The 16638-nt window shown below is 35.1% G+C and overlaps 1 protein-coding gene across 3 annotated transcripts in view; it reads right to left on the bottom strand.

The window, feature by feature from the left end:
* KDM5A (lysine demethylase 5A) overlaps window positions 1–16638 on the bottom strand; it is a 135030-nt gene that overhangs the window by 50054 nt on the left and 68338 nt on the right. For all 3 annotated transcript variants that reach the window (XR_010021333.1, XM_063074954.1, XM_063074941.1), the window contains 5 exons: window positions 15555–16106; window positions 15026–15169; window positions 9174–9333; window positions 7909–8129; window positions 5709–6119 (listed from right to left, as the gene is read on the bottom strand). Coding sequence is in view for 2 of the 3 variants with exons in the window: in XM_063074954.1 (XP_062931024.1) it covers window positions 5709–6119; window positions 7909–8129; window positions 9174–9333; window positions 15026–15169; window positions 15555–16106 (1488 nt within the window). In the remaining variant the exon portion in view is untranslated. The remainder of the gene's footprint in view (window positions 1–5708; window positions 6120–7908; window positions 8130–9173; window positions 9334–15025; window positions 15170–15554; window positions 16107–16638) is intronic.

Genomic DNA, 16638 nt, shown 5'->3' on the forward strand with positions numbered 1-16638 from the left:
GACCACTTGCAACAGAATCACCTGTTGTGTTTGTTAAAAATGTAGCTGGGACCCATCCCAAACCTACAAACTCATTAATATCTAGGCGATACAAACCAGAAGCATACATTTTAAAATCAGGGCCTAAATGATTCTTACACACTCTAAATCCTTCTGCTTCCTTTGCTTGCACAGCAAGTTAACAATTCCTTCCTTAACCAAATTCCTGTTTTATTCTGTAATTGTGTAATGTTTTGCTTCTGAAGTACGTATTGAAGTATGTGCGGTAAAGAAAATAATTGATCAAAATTGTTCCTGTTGCAACAAACTAATCACAGACACAAAAGGGAGATAATGGCTTCTGTGCAACAAAGTAAAAATAAAGGTACTGCAAGCAGGTGAAGATTTACAAAGTGCTAACTGAATGGTAGGTGAACTGTGAGTGTTTTTGGCTGTTTAGAGCTTGTAAAGGGAATTGGAAAGATAAATTGTGGTTCTTTGGGCTGCCCAGGTGTGAGATATTATGCTGTTTATAACGCCACCCCTGAACCAATATACATCTTTACCCCTACCACCTCCAGCCCTCTTAATCCAGTCCAGTCCCTATTTATGATAATAAATAGGATAAGAAAGTTACCAATTTATCAATTTTGCTACCAAGAAAAGTGTCCCAAGTCTTTTTAAACATACTTTTGCACTATATTCACTGGATTCCAGTTTCCCAAAATTAAATCTATCATTCTTTTTCAAATAAGGAAAACAATACTTTCCTTTTTGTGATTTTCCTTTTTGTGACTGGAGGTCCCTTCCTAAGACTAGTTCTCCCATCATTTTAAGTGTATACAACTTTCCTTTGAGATATTAATTGGCATGCAGATTCTATCCCAGTCTACATGTTACACAACAATTTTACCCTAATAAAATGACAAGGAAAAAAATAGTCCTTCTCTTACCAATATCTTTTTATACCATGTTCATCTATTAACAACCAAACTCAAGTTTTACTTTCATTTGAAAAGGTCCACAGGATCATAAAGCAAACTAAAGTTTGGGATGTCAACTAAATCCACAGAGGATTTTGACATGGGGCAACAGCCTATGTAGTAGCCTGAAAACTCAAGAACACAGAATTTGGCCAATTGCATATTAAGTTTTAATAGTCATTCACCCTTTCATTATTTCTGGGAGATGTACTTAGTGAATCACAGAGATAATTATTTTAAAATTTCACAGCTATGAGCTGTTCAAATATTAACTGATAACAGATTTTACATTATAGTAGGAATAGGTTTCATGGGGCCAGCCCGTGACTCACTCGGGAGAGTGTGGTGCTGATAACACCAAGGCCACGGGTTCAGATCCCATATAGAGATGGCCGGTTAGCTCACTGGGTGAGTATGGTGCTGACAACACCAAGTAGGTTAAGATCCCTTTACCTGTCATCTTAAAAAAAGAAAAAAAAAAAAAAAATAGGTTTCACGTTCAGATCAGGAGAAAATGTCTGTTTTAAAGAGAAATTTTAAATAGAGGAAATAACGTCAGTTTGATATTCATGTTTTGCTATATGGTTTCATTTTATACTTAAGAAAACATACGTGGCATATTATATTTTGTTCATTTCTTAGAGCATCTTACTGCATTGGTGGAAAAAAAACCTGGTGATTTAATGATATTCTTAGCTTAGTTACTCAACTGAACTTTTATTATCTTTGCATTTAATCTCTTTTGTACCAAGGTTCCTTACAAAAGACAGATTTGAAAAAGGAAAATAATTCATTTAGTGAAGTACAACATATGTACAGAATTCTTGTGTATAGTTTTTTAATGTTCACAACATTAAGTGACTAACCGTTCCTAGTTTGCCCAGGAATGATAAGATTTCTCAATATGTGGGAATTTTAGTGCTACAACTGTGAAAGCCCCAGACAAATCATGACAGTTGGTTACCCCATCTCAACACCTCCAGTGTTTACACACATTTAGGTAATCCAATCTCTGATTATTTGTGCTAAAAGGAGATATGAACTGGTAAAGCCATGATAATGCAAATACTTTTGTTGAGGCAACACTCCCATGAAAATCTCTCTCTCTCTGTGTATGTGTGTGTATGTGTTGGTGGTGGTAGTGGTGGTTGGTACAGCATGAACATCTCTTGAAATCAGAGTGGCTAACAAATAGTAAAAGTGAGAGGTGTAAGTTTATCAACTTAATCTCTTAATTGCCATGCCAAACTTCTTATGGAAGTAGTCATGGGTAAGGAAAAAGCCCACAATAAGAGGGTAAAAAAGTTCTACTTTCATAAGTAAAATAATTAAATTTTTATTCTAACACAGGGAAAAATGTTACTTAAACATTAACCTGAGGGCTGGCCAGTTAGATCAGCTGGTTAGAGGTGGTGCTAATAACATCAAGGTGCAGGATTTGATCCCTGTACCTGTACCCCCCCCCCCATTTTTTTTTAAATAAAAAAAATTAGCCTGAAAGAATTTGCTCTTTGAGATTAAATTGTTTTGTTCTTGATACCAACAAGACTGACTAAAGGGGCAGAGTTCAAGGGTGAAAAGATTCTCAACTTTAATTTTTTGAAAATAGTTCTTTATTACTTTAAAAATTAATTTCAACTTGAAGTTAATTTGATAATTGATAGAAGAGAGAGTTTTTAAAAAATCCTTTATGCTGGTATTATCTTTCTTTTTCTACATCTTGAAATTGAGGCTACTTAAGTAATCATTCTTCCAAATTTTTGAAAGAATACTCCTCAATCTGCACATTTTTGGAGAAAAGTAATAGTAATTACTGGTTAAAGAAATAATAGTAATTACTGGTTAGAGAATCTACCCCAAAACAAACCTCAGAAGTTACTTTTTTTGCTGTATGATATTTTAAAGAAAAGACTTCCCTAAAAAGCATTCTTTTCTGATCATCATTTTGTTACAAAGATGTATGCCATGCATTAGTTAGGTTTTCTCAGAGAAACACTACAAATTGAGAAAGTCGTAAAACTCCTGACAAAAGCTTTTAAAGAAATATACTTTTTATTCAGTAAAACTAGGATAAGAACAGACATGGAGAACCATAAAAATCACAAAATAGCAATGACAGGCAAAATATTCATAATCTGAAATCAGTTCTGTTTGAAATTAAACACATTATAGAAATATAACACTAAGTTTACTTTATGTAAGCTAATGACAGGGTAAGGCACATAATGCTCACATTTTGGATTTTAACAGTTTAAAAGACATTTTCTCTGAATACTCAGCTAAATCTCTTTTTGTTCCATCAATATATAGATAACTGCCTAGATTTTTAAAAAAAATATCTATAATATTAGGAGCAAATCTCAGGGTTCATTTAAAAATAATAACATTTTGGAGGCCGGCCCATGGCTCACCTTGGAGAGTGTGGTGGTGATAACACCAAGGCCATGGGTTTGGATCTCATATAGGGATGGCCGGTTAGCTCACTGGGTGAGCGTGGTGCTGACAACACCAAATCAAGGGTTAAGATCCCCTTACCAGTCATCTTTTAGAAAAAAATAACAAATAAAAAAAAAATAAACAATAAAAATAATAGCATTTTAATGCTTTTATTGCATTTTGGGCCTACAAGTTATTTCACAGAGATTATTTCACCTAATCCTCATAACCCTTCAAGTAAGCAGGGCATGTGTTAATGTAACAATTTTATATAGCAAATGAAAAAAATTGCCTATAGTGTTTACATGTTTCAGGAAGACAAAAGCAATAATAGATGAACTGAATCATATTTAAAGGCTGAGCATAGGGGAAAGATTAAATGATAAGGAGAAAATAGAGAAAAGGTTCATGACGAATATAAACATTATGGGAAAGATGATAGAAAAACTTAAAAAAGAAACACCACATCTTGCTGCTAGTCATAAACTGCTGTCTAAGATTAATTAAAGGAGAAAGAAAAGGGAAAAGGTTCTGTCAACACTGAGCTGTTAATACTCTGATGTCCAAAGAGAAAGAGTTAACCTTCCATCAGCCTCTTTAATAAAAATTCACATGGGAATAAATTCAAAATGAAAGATAAAAATACACACATATATAATGCATCTACTACAATGCTTTAAGATGTTTATAATATAGGACAATGCTTATGAAATGAATAAAAGCAAGATACAAAAGTGAAAAGATAGTATAACAACAATATAAAACAAACTATATAGAAAAAGGATTTGAAGGAAACACACTAAAATATTTACAGCTGTATCCTTGAAAGACTAGACTACGATATATATTTTTTACTACATATTCACCCAAAATTAAATGAAAAGCCCGTAATAAGTCTATTTTTAATATGTATTATTTAGTTTTGGAATGTGTTTTTATACTTCATCTCAATTATTGGTGGGGTGGGGATATTAGTGGAGAGAACCTGGTCTGGGAGCCAGGAAACCAGGGTTCTACTTTTGGTTTTGCCACTAATTAGCTCTGTGACTTTGGTGACATTATTTATTTTCACTGAGTCCCAGTTCCATCATTTGTAAAATGAGGTGCCTTAATAAGGTTCCTTCAAGCTCTAAAAATACATAAGTATTTGACTGAGGAGGGAAGTGAGTGCATAACCTGCAGGGAATAGTGATGAATAATGATGCTGTTTTATTTATCCCGTTCATATTTTCAAATTAAGGAGCAATTAAAACTCTAAAGATCAAGTGGTATAATAAGCATAATAAATAAAATTAAAACTATGAATTAATACTCTTGATGGGAACCACAACAGATGCCTCATTTAAAGGGATTGTTCATAAAGTCTGTCCATTTTCCTCAGAAGTTCATGCTGTCAATATTACCTAAACAACAGCCTTCACAAAATTACTATACTTAAAATTTTTAAATAAATACTTTTAAAGGTCTGAATTATTTGATGCAAAGGTTTTGAAAAAAAAATCATATTACATTTAGACAGTGCCCAATAGGCCTCAATGTGGGTAAGAATGCAAAAATTGTAGGTCTTGGGAGCACAATCTTAAAGCAATTTGCCACATCTCTTAAAATACTGGGCCAGGATGTTTTCAGGCCATTGTGGCTAACTGACTCACTCTACAATACTCTCCCTTATCCACGGTTTCACTTTTTGCATCTTCAGTTGCCTGGGTCAACCACAGTCTGAAAATATTAAATGGAAAATTCCAAAAATAATTCATAAGTTTAAAATTGTGCACCATTCTAAGTATTGTTATAACTGTGCTATTTTATCATTAGTTATTGTTGTTAATCTCTTACTATGCCTAATTTATAAATTAAACTTTATCATAGATATATATGAATAGGAAAAAACATAGTACATATAGGATTTGATGCTAACCAAGATTTCAGGCATCCATTGGGAGTCTTAGAACTTACCCCGCAGATAAGGGGGACTACTGCACAGGGAAGGCACAAGACTATTTTGAAACTTGTTATGCTCACTACACATGAAATGTACTGCTTGCCACAGGTTGTTACATAGTTTCTCTCTGCTCCTGTCTCATTATATTCACAAAGTATATGATTTTTAAAATACATTTCCTCTATTAAGCACACTGACCTAGGAGCCTCACTATTCAAAACAGTTTATAGAAACTGCAGAAAATACAAGTTAGAGGTCCAGATCCTGGAATCAAAAACATACTATCATCATATCAAACATGTCTCCGTGACTGCTGTTCCTTGATCCTTGATCTCTCTCACACTTGACTATAAATAGTTGGGACTCACCTTGTCTTTGCAGGGCCTTTGGCAGTTCTGTGCTGCACATACGGCATTCTCATCATCAGATTCCTCTGCTCCTGACCAGTCATACTTTGAGGGGATGTCTAGCACTTTTTTCTCTCTTTTCTTCTCAGTACTCTCTTTCACAAGTTCAACTTTGGCTGCAGCAGCCTTCTCCTTCTTTTTCTTTCTCTCTTCTTCTTTTGCTAGTTTCTTGGCCAATTTGTTTAGCTCCTTTGATTTGTCTGCACTTAACTTTAATTTCTTCTTTTTAGGTTTGTCCATTTTCTTTAACTCCTTGGACTTCTGTTTTCCCTCTCCAAAAAGATGTTCTACTTTTTCTAGTTTCCGTTTCCGTTTCTTCTCTGAAGAGTCCTTTCCTTTCATTTTTAATGGTTTCTCTTCCATGCTGTCATCCTTCAAAAATATAAAATTAGAAACAATTTAAAGCAAGGCATTTAAAAACAGCGCTATTCTCTTTTATGAGGTACTTAGAACTGGCAAATTCATAAAGACAGAAAGTAGAGCAGAGGTTTACCAGGGAGAAGGAAATGGAGATGACTTATTTAATCGGTACAGAGTATCTGTTTGGGATGACTAAAAAGTTCTGGAAATGGATATTGGTGATGGTTGCATAACATTATGAATGTACTTAGTACAGGTGAATTGTTCACCTAAAAAGGGTTAAGAGATGGTAAATTTTATATTATGTATATTATGACACAATGAGAAGGCGAATATAATATTCAATGAAAACTCAACAGTAGAAAATAACAAGCCCTAAATAAAATATGTGACTTCTTTTTAGCTTACTAGGCGAAAAAGGGTTAAAAAAAAAAAGCATTAACATATATCTATATAGTCTGTAGCATCTCTGTTTGAGATGAAAACATACACAGCTAACTATACTAAATATACTAAATTATGTAATAACATTTTTGGTCCTCATTTATCACTACTAAACTTCTTCATTAACTCAATAAATTCTTAGTGGTTAAGAAGTTACCAAAAATGTTGGAAAAATATAAAATTATATCCATGTTCTCATTACAAAAGTTATGTAGTGACTCTGGCAAGGGCTAAAAAATAGTTCATGCAACAAAACAAATGTCATTTTTATTTTCAACTTTCTAATACTGCCAATATAACATTTAAAATTTTAACGGTAAAAGTATGTCTAATAACAGAAAGAATGGGAGGACTAGAAAAAGAAATACTAAAAAGCGTAACATAAACTTGATAATTTCCTAAGAAAAAAATACTTCAGAATTCATTTTTCTGATTTGAGATTTAAGAATCTCTGACAGGAACTTAAGAATCAGCAGAACCCAAAAGAATACTGGACTATAAACATCTTAAGTCTACTTCATCTTGAATAAAATATTTAACCTCTTAATACTTTGTGTTTCTTTATATGCAATAAAGAGCATTGTATGAGATAACAGATGTGAAGAAAATGCTTTGTAGACTAGAAAACACTATGTACATTAGGCTACCTTAGATCTGTCTTCCTAACCAAAAACAAACTATAGTATGCTAAATGTATCTGTATCAACTATAGGTGACACTGTACCATTCCATTACGTGGAAACATGGAGACTAATGAGAAGAATACTAGGAGTCAGATGCCAGAGTTAGAATCCAAGTCTCTTTATTTTTACTAGATGTATGACCTTAATTTCCCACCTCTCTGATCCTCAATTTCTTCTTATGCAGAATGGGATAAATACTTGCCCTGTCTTTCCTTCTCCTGCCCATCCCCCTCAGAAGTATGGTGAGAACATGGATATAAAAACATTGTATGAATTACAAACTGCTATGCAAATACAATAGATGAATGTGGACTCTCCCTCCCACCCAATCCACTTGTATTTAACCATCCCCTTGCTTCTTTTTTTTTTAACCACCTAAGTTTTGGCCTTTTGATGGTGGGTATCTGGGCTAAGGCAGTTGTTCTGAACTGGTAGCTTTCAATTGTGCCCCTCCTTTCCTTTTAGCAGAAATAGGTTTTTCCAAATTAAATATTACATAAAATCTCAATAAAGAAAACAGTAAAGCAGAATTACTTTGGCTTAAGTGGAGAGCAGGTCAATCAGATTACTGCCCACTCAGCCATCACCCTGCCAACATGTGTAGTACCTCTAAGAAACCTGGGCATTCTAAATAGTTTTAAAAACCACTGTTTAAGTAAACTTTAAATCCATACCTCCATGATATGCAGAAATCTGTCTTCAGAGGGTGGGTGTGTGGCTTGCAAAATCCGCCATATGTGTTGAGTCTCATCCAAAGATACTTCAAGGAGATCTCCAGCCATCATAAGTTCTTCTAGCTGGGCTTTAGCTCCAGGTGACAACTCCAACACTGGAGGTTCCAAACTTCGGGGAACCAAAGGGCTCTTCCGAGGTTGTTTCCTTGGGGTGCTAGAACCTTTTCCAAAAAAATACCATAAAACAAAAAGAATAAAAAGTGTGGAAAATCGTAATGTTTTCAAAGTAAATATTTGGAGAAATTGTCCACCCTACCCCAAAGCTGGCTTTAGATATCTGGAATTCATTACATCAATTATGAAAATGAAAGTGAAATTAAAAACAAATACAGAACAAAAAGATCTAGAATCCTAAGTCCCACTCTAAAAAACTGGTTTCACATTAAAAACCGGTTCTTTATCCTGACTGTTTATCCTTATTGACTCTTTATCCTGTGTCAAGTTGGATGGGGGGACCAGAATCTCTTAACCCATGTTCTCTCCATTTTAGAGTCCACCAAAAGACTAAATATTTAGCTGCCCTATATAAATAAATGATTATCTTCCTAATGAACAGACAATAATATGTTGTTCCAAAAACTCTTGAATTTTATTATAAAGAGAGAAACACCCTACATGTTCCAGACCTGCGATCTAAAAGCAGTGTGACTTATCTTCACTAGGGAAAAGAAAAATAAACATCATGGAGAAATCACCCAATGAAGAAAGGAAGAACTTTCTAATTAAGTAAAGTTACTCAAAACCAGAATGAATATTCTTAATAACCAGCAAGTTCCTCAACAACTGGTAATGATCAAAGAGAATTAACGACTATCAGGGATTTTACAGAAATGAGACACAAGACTAGATGGCCTCTAAAGTTCTTCTAATTAGGACCCTATAATTCTATGTGAGTTTTCAGGTTATCATCTAATAATAGAAAATGCAAATGGGGGCCAGCCAGTTAGCTCAGTTGGTTAGAGAATGGTGCTGATAACACCAAGGTCCAATGTTCAATCCCTGTACCAGCCAGCTGTCAAAAAAAAAAAAAGGAAGAAGAATTAAGAAAATGCAAAAAGGGATAGCTTCTTCTAACCAAAATAGCATTTTTCAGGTTCTATCAGCATTTCATGGCCAGGAACTGTATTTAAATCAAGAGGTATACATAGTCTTTCTCAATGAGTTTAGGCTTATCTTCTCCACATTTTTTTTTTTAAAGATCATACCTTGAGAACAACTCTTAGAAGCAGAAGAATACGCATGTTCTGCACAGAATGAAGGTGCTGTCCACATGTGAGTTACCACCTCTTCAGACTTGATGGGAATCTCTTCATCACAAAAAAGATTGGGTTCCAGACTACTTGAGGACTTCACACTGGCTGTGTCCTGATGAAGAAACAAAGAGGAGTACTGGGAATTAAGGTCACTTCACTTTAGATCCTATGACAAGAATCTAAATGGAGGCTTTCAGGTTAAAGCTTAATATAACATTAAAATGAAATATATATTAAATAAGACAGAAAATGTCCACTGGGAAGAAAAACTGTAATGACTAGTTTCAAGCCAAACTGTAGAGTAAGCTCAAAAATAATCCATAGAGATAATAAATAAACCTATAAAAACGTTACTATTAAGCAATCTACCTTCTACATCTATAGTATACAGCCCATAAAAACTCCTATATCAACAAGTAAAGGAAACTTGGCCCCTGAAAAGAAAAGAAAATATACTTAAGAGGGGTAGAAAGGTTTACATGTGACACCTTAAGGACATAAAAAATTTAATTCTCTCTAAAGGTTTTCAAACCTATAATCTTACTAATTTGCTCTTCCTTAATATAATAAAGAGCCCAACTGACAATATACAAATTATACAACTCTGACAGCTCTAATTAGGTCTCAGATGATTCTCCCATGGCATTAGTTTCCACAAGCTCACCTGTACAGCTTTAAAAGTTAGAGTGCAATCAAGAAGACAGAAACCACACCAGGTATTTCAACAGAGAGAATTTAATATAGGGAACTACTTAAATGTGTATTAAAGGACTGAAAAGGCAAAAGGGAAACACCAAGGTAACACCAAGAAAATAACTGCAGGGAAGAGTTACCAGCCCCAGAACTCGAGGTGACAAAGAGGTTGGTTATTAGAACCTAAAAGCTTAGAGAAGGGGCCCTACAGAGTTGGAACTCAGACCTCTAAGGAAGAAGTGGTGGCCAGTTAATTCGGCTATCTCCAATGGAACATGATGTGGTTGGTTTTAGTGGTATAGTGGGGGTGGGGAAGGGGAACAACTGGAAATTGGAACCAGTTGCCTCTGCCAAAGCGTTAAAACAAACAAACAAAAAAACACCATGCAGTTCTAAAGATGATGACAAGAACAGGGAATAAACCGGAAAGACCAAGTCCTTTCTCACTGTTCAGGCCTTTTAATTTTCTCTAATGCTCCCTAGTAGCAGAAGAGAGGCAACTGGCAAACAACAAATGTGTAGAGCAGAGGTTAGCAAACTACTGCCTATGGGCCAAATCCAGTTAGCAGCCTGTTTTTATATGAATTTCAAGCTACCATTTTTAAACAGCTATAAAGAAAGAAAGAAAAAAGAAAAGAAGAATATTCAATAAAGACCATAATATATTTATTAGCTGGCCCTTTACAGAAAAAATCTGTCAACCCCTGGTGTGGATTCCCAGCCCCAGCAACACAAAGCAGAGTACATGACAGTGGTGAGGACGCTGACCAGTTAGCTCAGTTGGTTAGAGTATAGCCTTGTAACACCAATGTCACAGGTCTGGATCTCTGAACCAGCCAGCATCCAAAACAAAAACCAAATAAATAATTAAGAAAGTGGGTTAGGAAATGAGAGACAATAGATTAATGACTAACCCAACACCTGATTCCCTTTGTAGGGCACATGACAGGAAGCTCTATTGTCATCAGAGACTGTCCTTAATTAAACAGCATAGTTTCCAAGAATCTATAAGTTTCAAAGTAATGGTTAGCTATGGAAAGGACAACTTAGGGAAAAAGGCTTCTGTAAGAGGATTCTGGAAGACAATGCCCCTCACTAAGAATTTAGGAGTAAGAGTTTACAGTCTTCTTCTCTCTTCAATAATTTAAATCCTAAAAGGCAAAAGACAAAAGTGTACAGTCTACTTCAGTTCCCAGATGCTTTTCTGCACTGATTGGAATTGTTTCTTCTGGCCTTGACTGCTGATTTCAACTCTTGCAGGAAACGTCCTGTTAAGCTTTCAAAATGGAAAGGAGAGTGACCAGAAAATAATGATGGAAAGTAGTGAAAAGTAAAAGGATTTTTTTTAAAAAAATTACTATCCTAGTGTGAAGTATGAAATGTGAAGAGGTGAAGAGGTATAATATTGACTCTGAGAAATTAAAGATGCATTGTTAGCACTAGAGCAATCATCTAAAAAATAATAAAAAGCTGCATAGCTAAGAAGTCAATAAGAAAACATACACACACAAAAAAAATAATAATAATTCAAATAACCCAAAAGAAAGCAGAAAGGAGCAGAGGAACAAAAAGGAACTAATGAAAAATAAATAGCAAAATAGTCAACTTAAATGCTACCATATCAACAATTACATTAAATGTAAACAGACTAAACACCCCCAATTAAATGACAGTGATTGTAATATTACTTAAAAAACAAAGTACAAAAAACAAGACTCAACTATATAGTAGCTTATATTTTATCTCTGTGTGTGTATAGTACATATATTTGTATTTGCAGATTTATATATATATATATATATATAAATCACATATACTCATATTTGCAGAATTACAGACCAAAAAGGACCCCTTTAGATATGCTGTCTACAAGAGATACATTTTAAATATAAAGGCACAGACACATTGAAAGTAAAAGAACTGAAAAACAGTAAGCTTTAAAAAATTAGGGCTGGCCTGTGGCTCACTTGGGAGAATGTGGTGCCGATAACACCAAGGCCATGGGTTCAGATCCCTATATAGGGATGGCCGGTTAGCTCACTTGGGAGAGCATGGTGCTGACAACACCAAGTCAAGGGTGAAGATCCCCTTACTGGTCATCTTTAAAAAAAAATTACTTTCCCAAAGACAAATACTGTATGGAATCTAAAAAAGTAAGATTCATAGAAGCAGAGAATAGAATAGAATAAATGGCAAGGACTGGTGCTGGTGGTGGTGGAATGGAGAGTTGTTGGTCAAAGGGTACAAAGTTTCAGTTAGATAGGAAGAATAAATGCTAGAGATCTATTGTACAGCCTGGTGACTACAGCTAACAGTAAAATACTGCATACTTGAAAATTGCTAAAAGAGTGCCTTTTAAATGTTCTTGCCATAAAAAAAACATATGTAAGGTGATGGACAGTTAATTAGCTTGACTTAATCATTCTACAATGTATACACATATCAAGCCATCATGTTGTATACCATAAAATATACAATTTTTATTTTGTCAATTAAAAAATTAATATAAAAATTTTTAAATTACTCCCTATGAAGGAAAAAATTATAATCCAGTCCCACTAACAGCAAATCTACAAGACAGAATGTCCCCTCACTGAGAAATGTGTTTTATATACAGATCCATCACTTGAGTCTTATCTAATATTAAGCAGGACAAAAGTCTCAGACAAAATCTATTCTATTTCCAGCCAAGTTCAAGCCACTGAAGTATTAACCAGTGTGGAGAAGAAAATGTGAGAGAGTCTAAATGCTTAACTTGCCTGTCTCTAAAATAAGGAGGTACTGGGATACATAAAGGAACTTCCTGGGAGATAATAGCTACTACTACTCTACACCCTTCTGCACATATGAGGATACTTTAAAAAGTTCATGGAAAAATGGAATTTAAAGATTACACGAACCTTTCCATGAACTTTTTGAAGACACCCTCATATATGCATTTGCAAAATATAAACTTTAATATGGATGTGGTTTCAATAAAGATAGGCAACATGCCTTATAATGAAATAATCAAATGGATATTTGAAATAAGGTTATCCCAGATACGATCCCAAAAGGTCTGTGACAGACTTTACTTTGTTAAATATATATTTTCCTAAGTAATGATTTTCTTGATGCTGCTCAGAGTATTTTAAGTGGTGATCTCAGGATATTACATACAAAATGAAGTAATAAAACAATACAAAATACAAGCCATCTGTTTTAACATTTAAATGTTATGGTATTTAAGATCAAATGACAATTTTATTTTACTACAGAATTACCTACCCTTCTTCCTAAACTAGTAGGGGATTTTTCCTCAGGAAAAAACACTAAATTCACAGTATTATTTTAAGTATGAATTCATGGTCACAACAGGGAACATCATACAAAGGGAAAAATCACCAAGCCAAATGCAAATAAATTTGCAAATAAAATTTTCATTACACAGTAGTGCTTGCTCTATGGGAAAATGCTGAATAGCATAATTTTTTCTCATTCAAGATACCATCAATGTAAATTTTTTTTTTTGGTGGCTGGCTGGTACAGGGATCTGAGCCTTTGACCTCGGTGTTATAACACCATGCACCAAACAACTGGGCTACAGCCCTATCAATGTAAATTTGACCTCGAGTTACCATAAATCTTACCACCAAGCTGTCAAATACATTGCTAACACTATAAAACCCCAAATTTTTCCTACCTTGCCAACACCTCCTACCAAAGAAGAGACTCCCATATAAAGTCTGCAAAAAAGGATTACTCCATACAACCATATCAAATCACAGTTTTGATCCCTACCCCTGAAAATCATGCAATATTTCTGATGCTTTGTTTTCATAGGTTACCAGTTAACAGTCTGTTTCTAAGCAAAGCCCATCATGTTTAACAATTCTAGAGTAGTTTGTTCATACTCAACATGCTAAAAAGCAAACACCACAAGTATTGGAGGCCTGTAAGCTATGGCAAACAGGTGATTGTAGCATTCAAGTGAAAAGCAATCTAACCTATACTTGGCATGGGCTGTATTCCCTTTCAGCTGCTCCTGGTCATCCTATACAACTTTAAAACAAAGACAGCCATTAACTTCTGGGTAACAGGATGTTTAAGCTTATTTGAGCAGGCTAATTCAAGTTTCAACTATTCTCAAGTTAATTCACATAACAGATAATTCCCTCATTAAAGTATACCCTGGATCCATTTTTATCTTGAGAAAAATATTTTACAGCAGATGAATTTACAAGTGTCTATGATGGATGGTTTTAATTTTACATCACAGGAATTTTAATGCTGATAGGATTCATGCTCTAAAAATGAGCAGTATCTATCTGTAGGCTGAAAAGACATGAAAGACAATGGGTGGTGCAGGGGTGGGAGGGTGGAAAATAGAATCTTCCCTTGTTCTTTGGAGGCAGTTTCTTACATCAGAGTATAAATTCCCAGGTTATAGGTATAGATTCTAAAAAGAGCAACAAGAATCATATAAAACAAATCAATGGATTAACTGTAATCTGGCAGGGTCTCTGTCTAGATCATGATGTTATTTGCTAGGTAAACAGCTAACGACTTGCACCTGACTCAAAATGACAACGAAAGGCCAACTGGATCCAACACAAAACAAATTTGCCAAACCTCTTCACCACCAGCATGGTATCATTATTAAAATGATCATATTGATAGTAAATAATTTGTCCTAAATGCAACTGTGTAGTTCTACAAATTCTAACCATAAGCCCAAGTATTACCCATCTCTGAATATGACATTCTATCTAGCACCAGACAAGAGACTCACAGCACAGCTAGAATGGGATTCTTAAAACATAACTATACAGAAGTTAACAACTCAAAGAAACAAATCTAAAAAACTGAAATCAGCCATAAAAGCTTTAAATAACTCACACGCATAATTTTTCTAGTCTCTCCGAGCCATAAGGAGTTATAAGATGAAGAAAATTCAGATTGTTTCAGCAATTTATAGTTTTTAGAGTTTTGAAAAATGTTATCACCATAAACTCAGTACAGATAGATAATTTGCTTTCTCTTCCTCTTTCAAGCCTCAAAGAGCATTCAATAGCTTTTTTAACAAACCCAATAATCAGGTATGTACCCACATAGCCTGTCCATGTAATTACCTTTATGTCATAGCCATACGTCTCCCGAATGTCTTCATCAGAATCTGTTTCTTCATCATCATAGTCTATTGTTTGTCGAGGGGAAGATGATACACTGCTCACCACCCGATTAAATGCAGACTGCTGGAAACTAGGTAAGTGTCCCTAAACAACAAATAATTGCAAGATGAACACAGAGACATACTAAACTAACTTGGACAATACGTTTTTAAGATCACCAAAATGTATGTGAACTCACAAAGCAGCTAACAAAGTTCTTCAACAGTTAGTAGAAATCAAATTATTTGATTATGATACCAAGGTCCACCTGAATGGTGTTTCCAGGTAAATATTTCATTAAAATAATCTACGTATGTTTCCAAAGAAAACGCTATGGGTGTATGTAGAAGGAAGATGTCAAGGGTAATGTAACTGCTGGCAAGTTACTGTTGTTTTCCTAAACAATTGGTAAGATAGATTTGATTTACTAGTCACACACTGATAAATACTACCCCATGAAATAGAAAAAGAATGTAAATACTAAACTTGCCTGTAAGTCTGGATTGGCAGCTGCTTTTTGGAGTTCTGCACTGATGATCTTTTCAGTTTTTTCTCGAGCTGCTTGTTCCACCATACGCTGACTCAACACAGATAGTTTGGCCAGGGCAGAGGACAATTCGTCTGTGGCTAGAGCCTGCCGTGCTCTATCTTGCCAACTCATAGCACGTTCTGTCAAACACTGTAGGGCCTCTCCTTCAGGTAATCGCACAGGCAACTTCTGAAGGGATACCAGGAGTGACAGAATAGTCTCTAGCCTGGGCCTTCGAGACCGCATACAAAGAGGGCAAAGGAATTTTACTTCTTTAGCCTGCCAGCTGGACCCTTTTTTCTGGGAACTTGATTTAGGAAGGGGAACACAGCTGTTATGAAACCAGTCTTTGCAGAGCTCACACTGTAACATAAATCCACTGGCTGTTTTGCGGCAAATGCAAAATTTTACTTCTTCTATATGGTCCACCATTGTCATCTTGGCTAGGTTGGCTGCTCTAAGGGAATGCATGGCTTCAATCTCTTTTTGCTCCCGTTCTTTGAAAACTGCCACCTGTGTACAACAAACATTTAATTGAAAGGAGTCACCACAATACACCCCCCAAATACCAAATCTTCAAGGCTGAGAGATCTTTCTCCAAGTTGTGGTCTCATGGTGACAAAGTACTGTCCTTTAAAAAAAATTAGTTATAAACAATCTCCTAAAATTTGGGGCACCCTGGAAATTTCCATGCAAACGTTCCTCATCTGTGAAATGGGCAAAGTGCTACCATATTTGACAATTTACATCAGTAGAGTACTTTGAACTCTTCTGTAGGGTGCATTAGAAAGATGGTATGCCTTAAAACTAAGCAACGTGGATGCAACGCCTGGCTCTTGTACTTAAAGACTGTTGACCTGTGGTACGAGCTTTCTGAAATTTAGTTTTCTATACAATGAGGATGTCACCAATCTCATTTTGGTGTTTTAAGGATAAATTAAAATAACACATGAAAGTGCCTAACTTGGTGCCTGGCACAATCTAAACATTCAATTAAGTATTCGTTTCCAATCCCCTTTTAATTCATTCCCTAGGGGCAAGGTTT

This window comes from Cynocephalus volans, chromosome 1 (assembly GCF_027409185.1).
Source record: "Cynocephalus volans isolate mCynVol1 chromosome 1, mCynVol1.pri, whole genome shotgun sequence".
NCBI classification, from domain to species: Eukaryota; Metazoa; Chordata; class Mammalia; order Dermoptera; family Cynocephalidae; genus Cynocephalus; species Cynocephalus volans.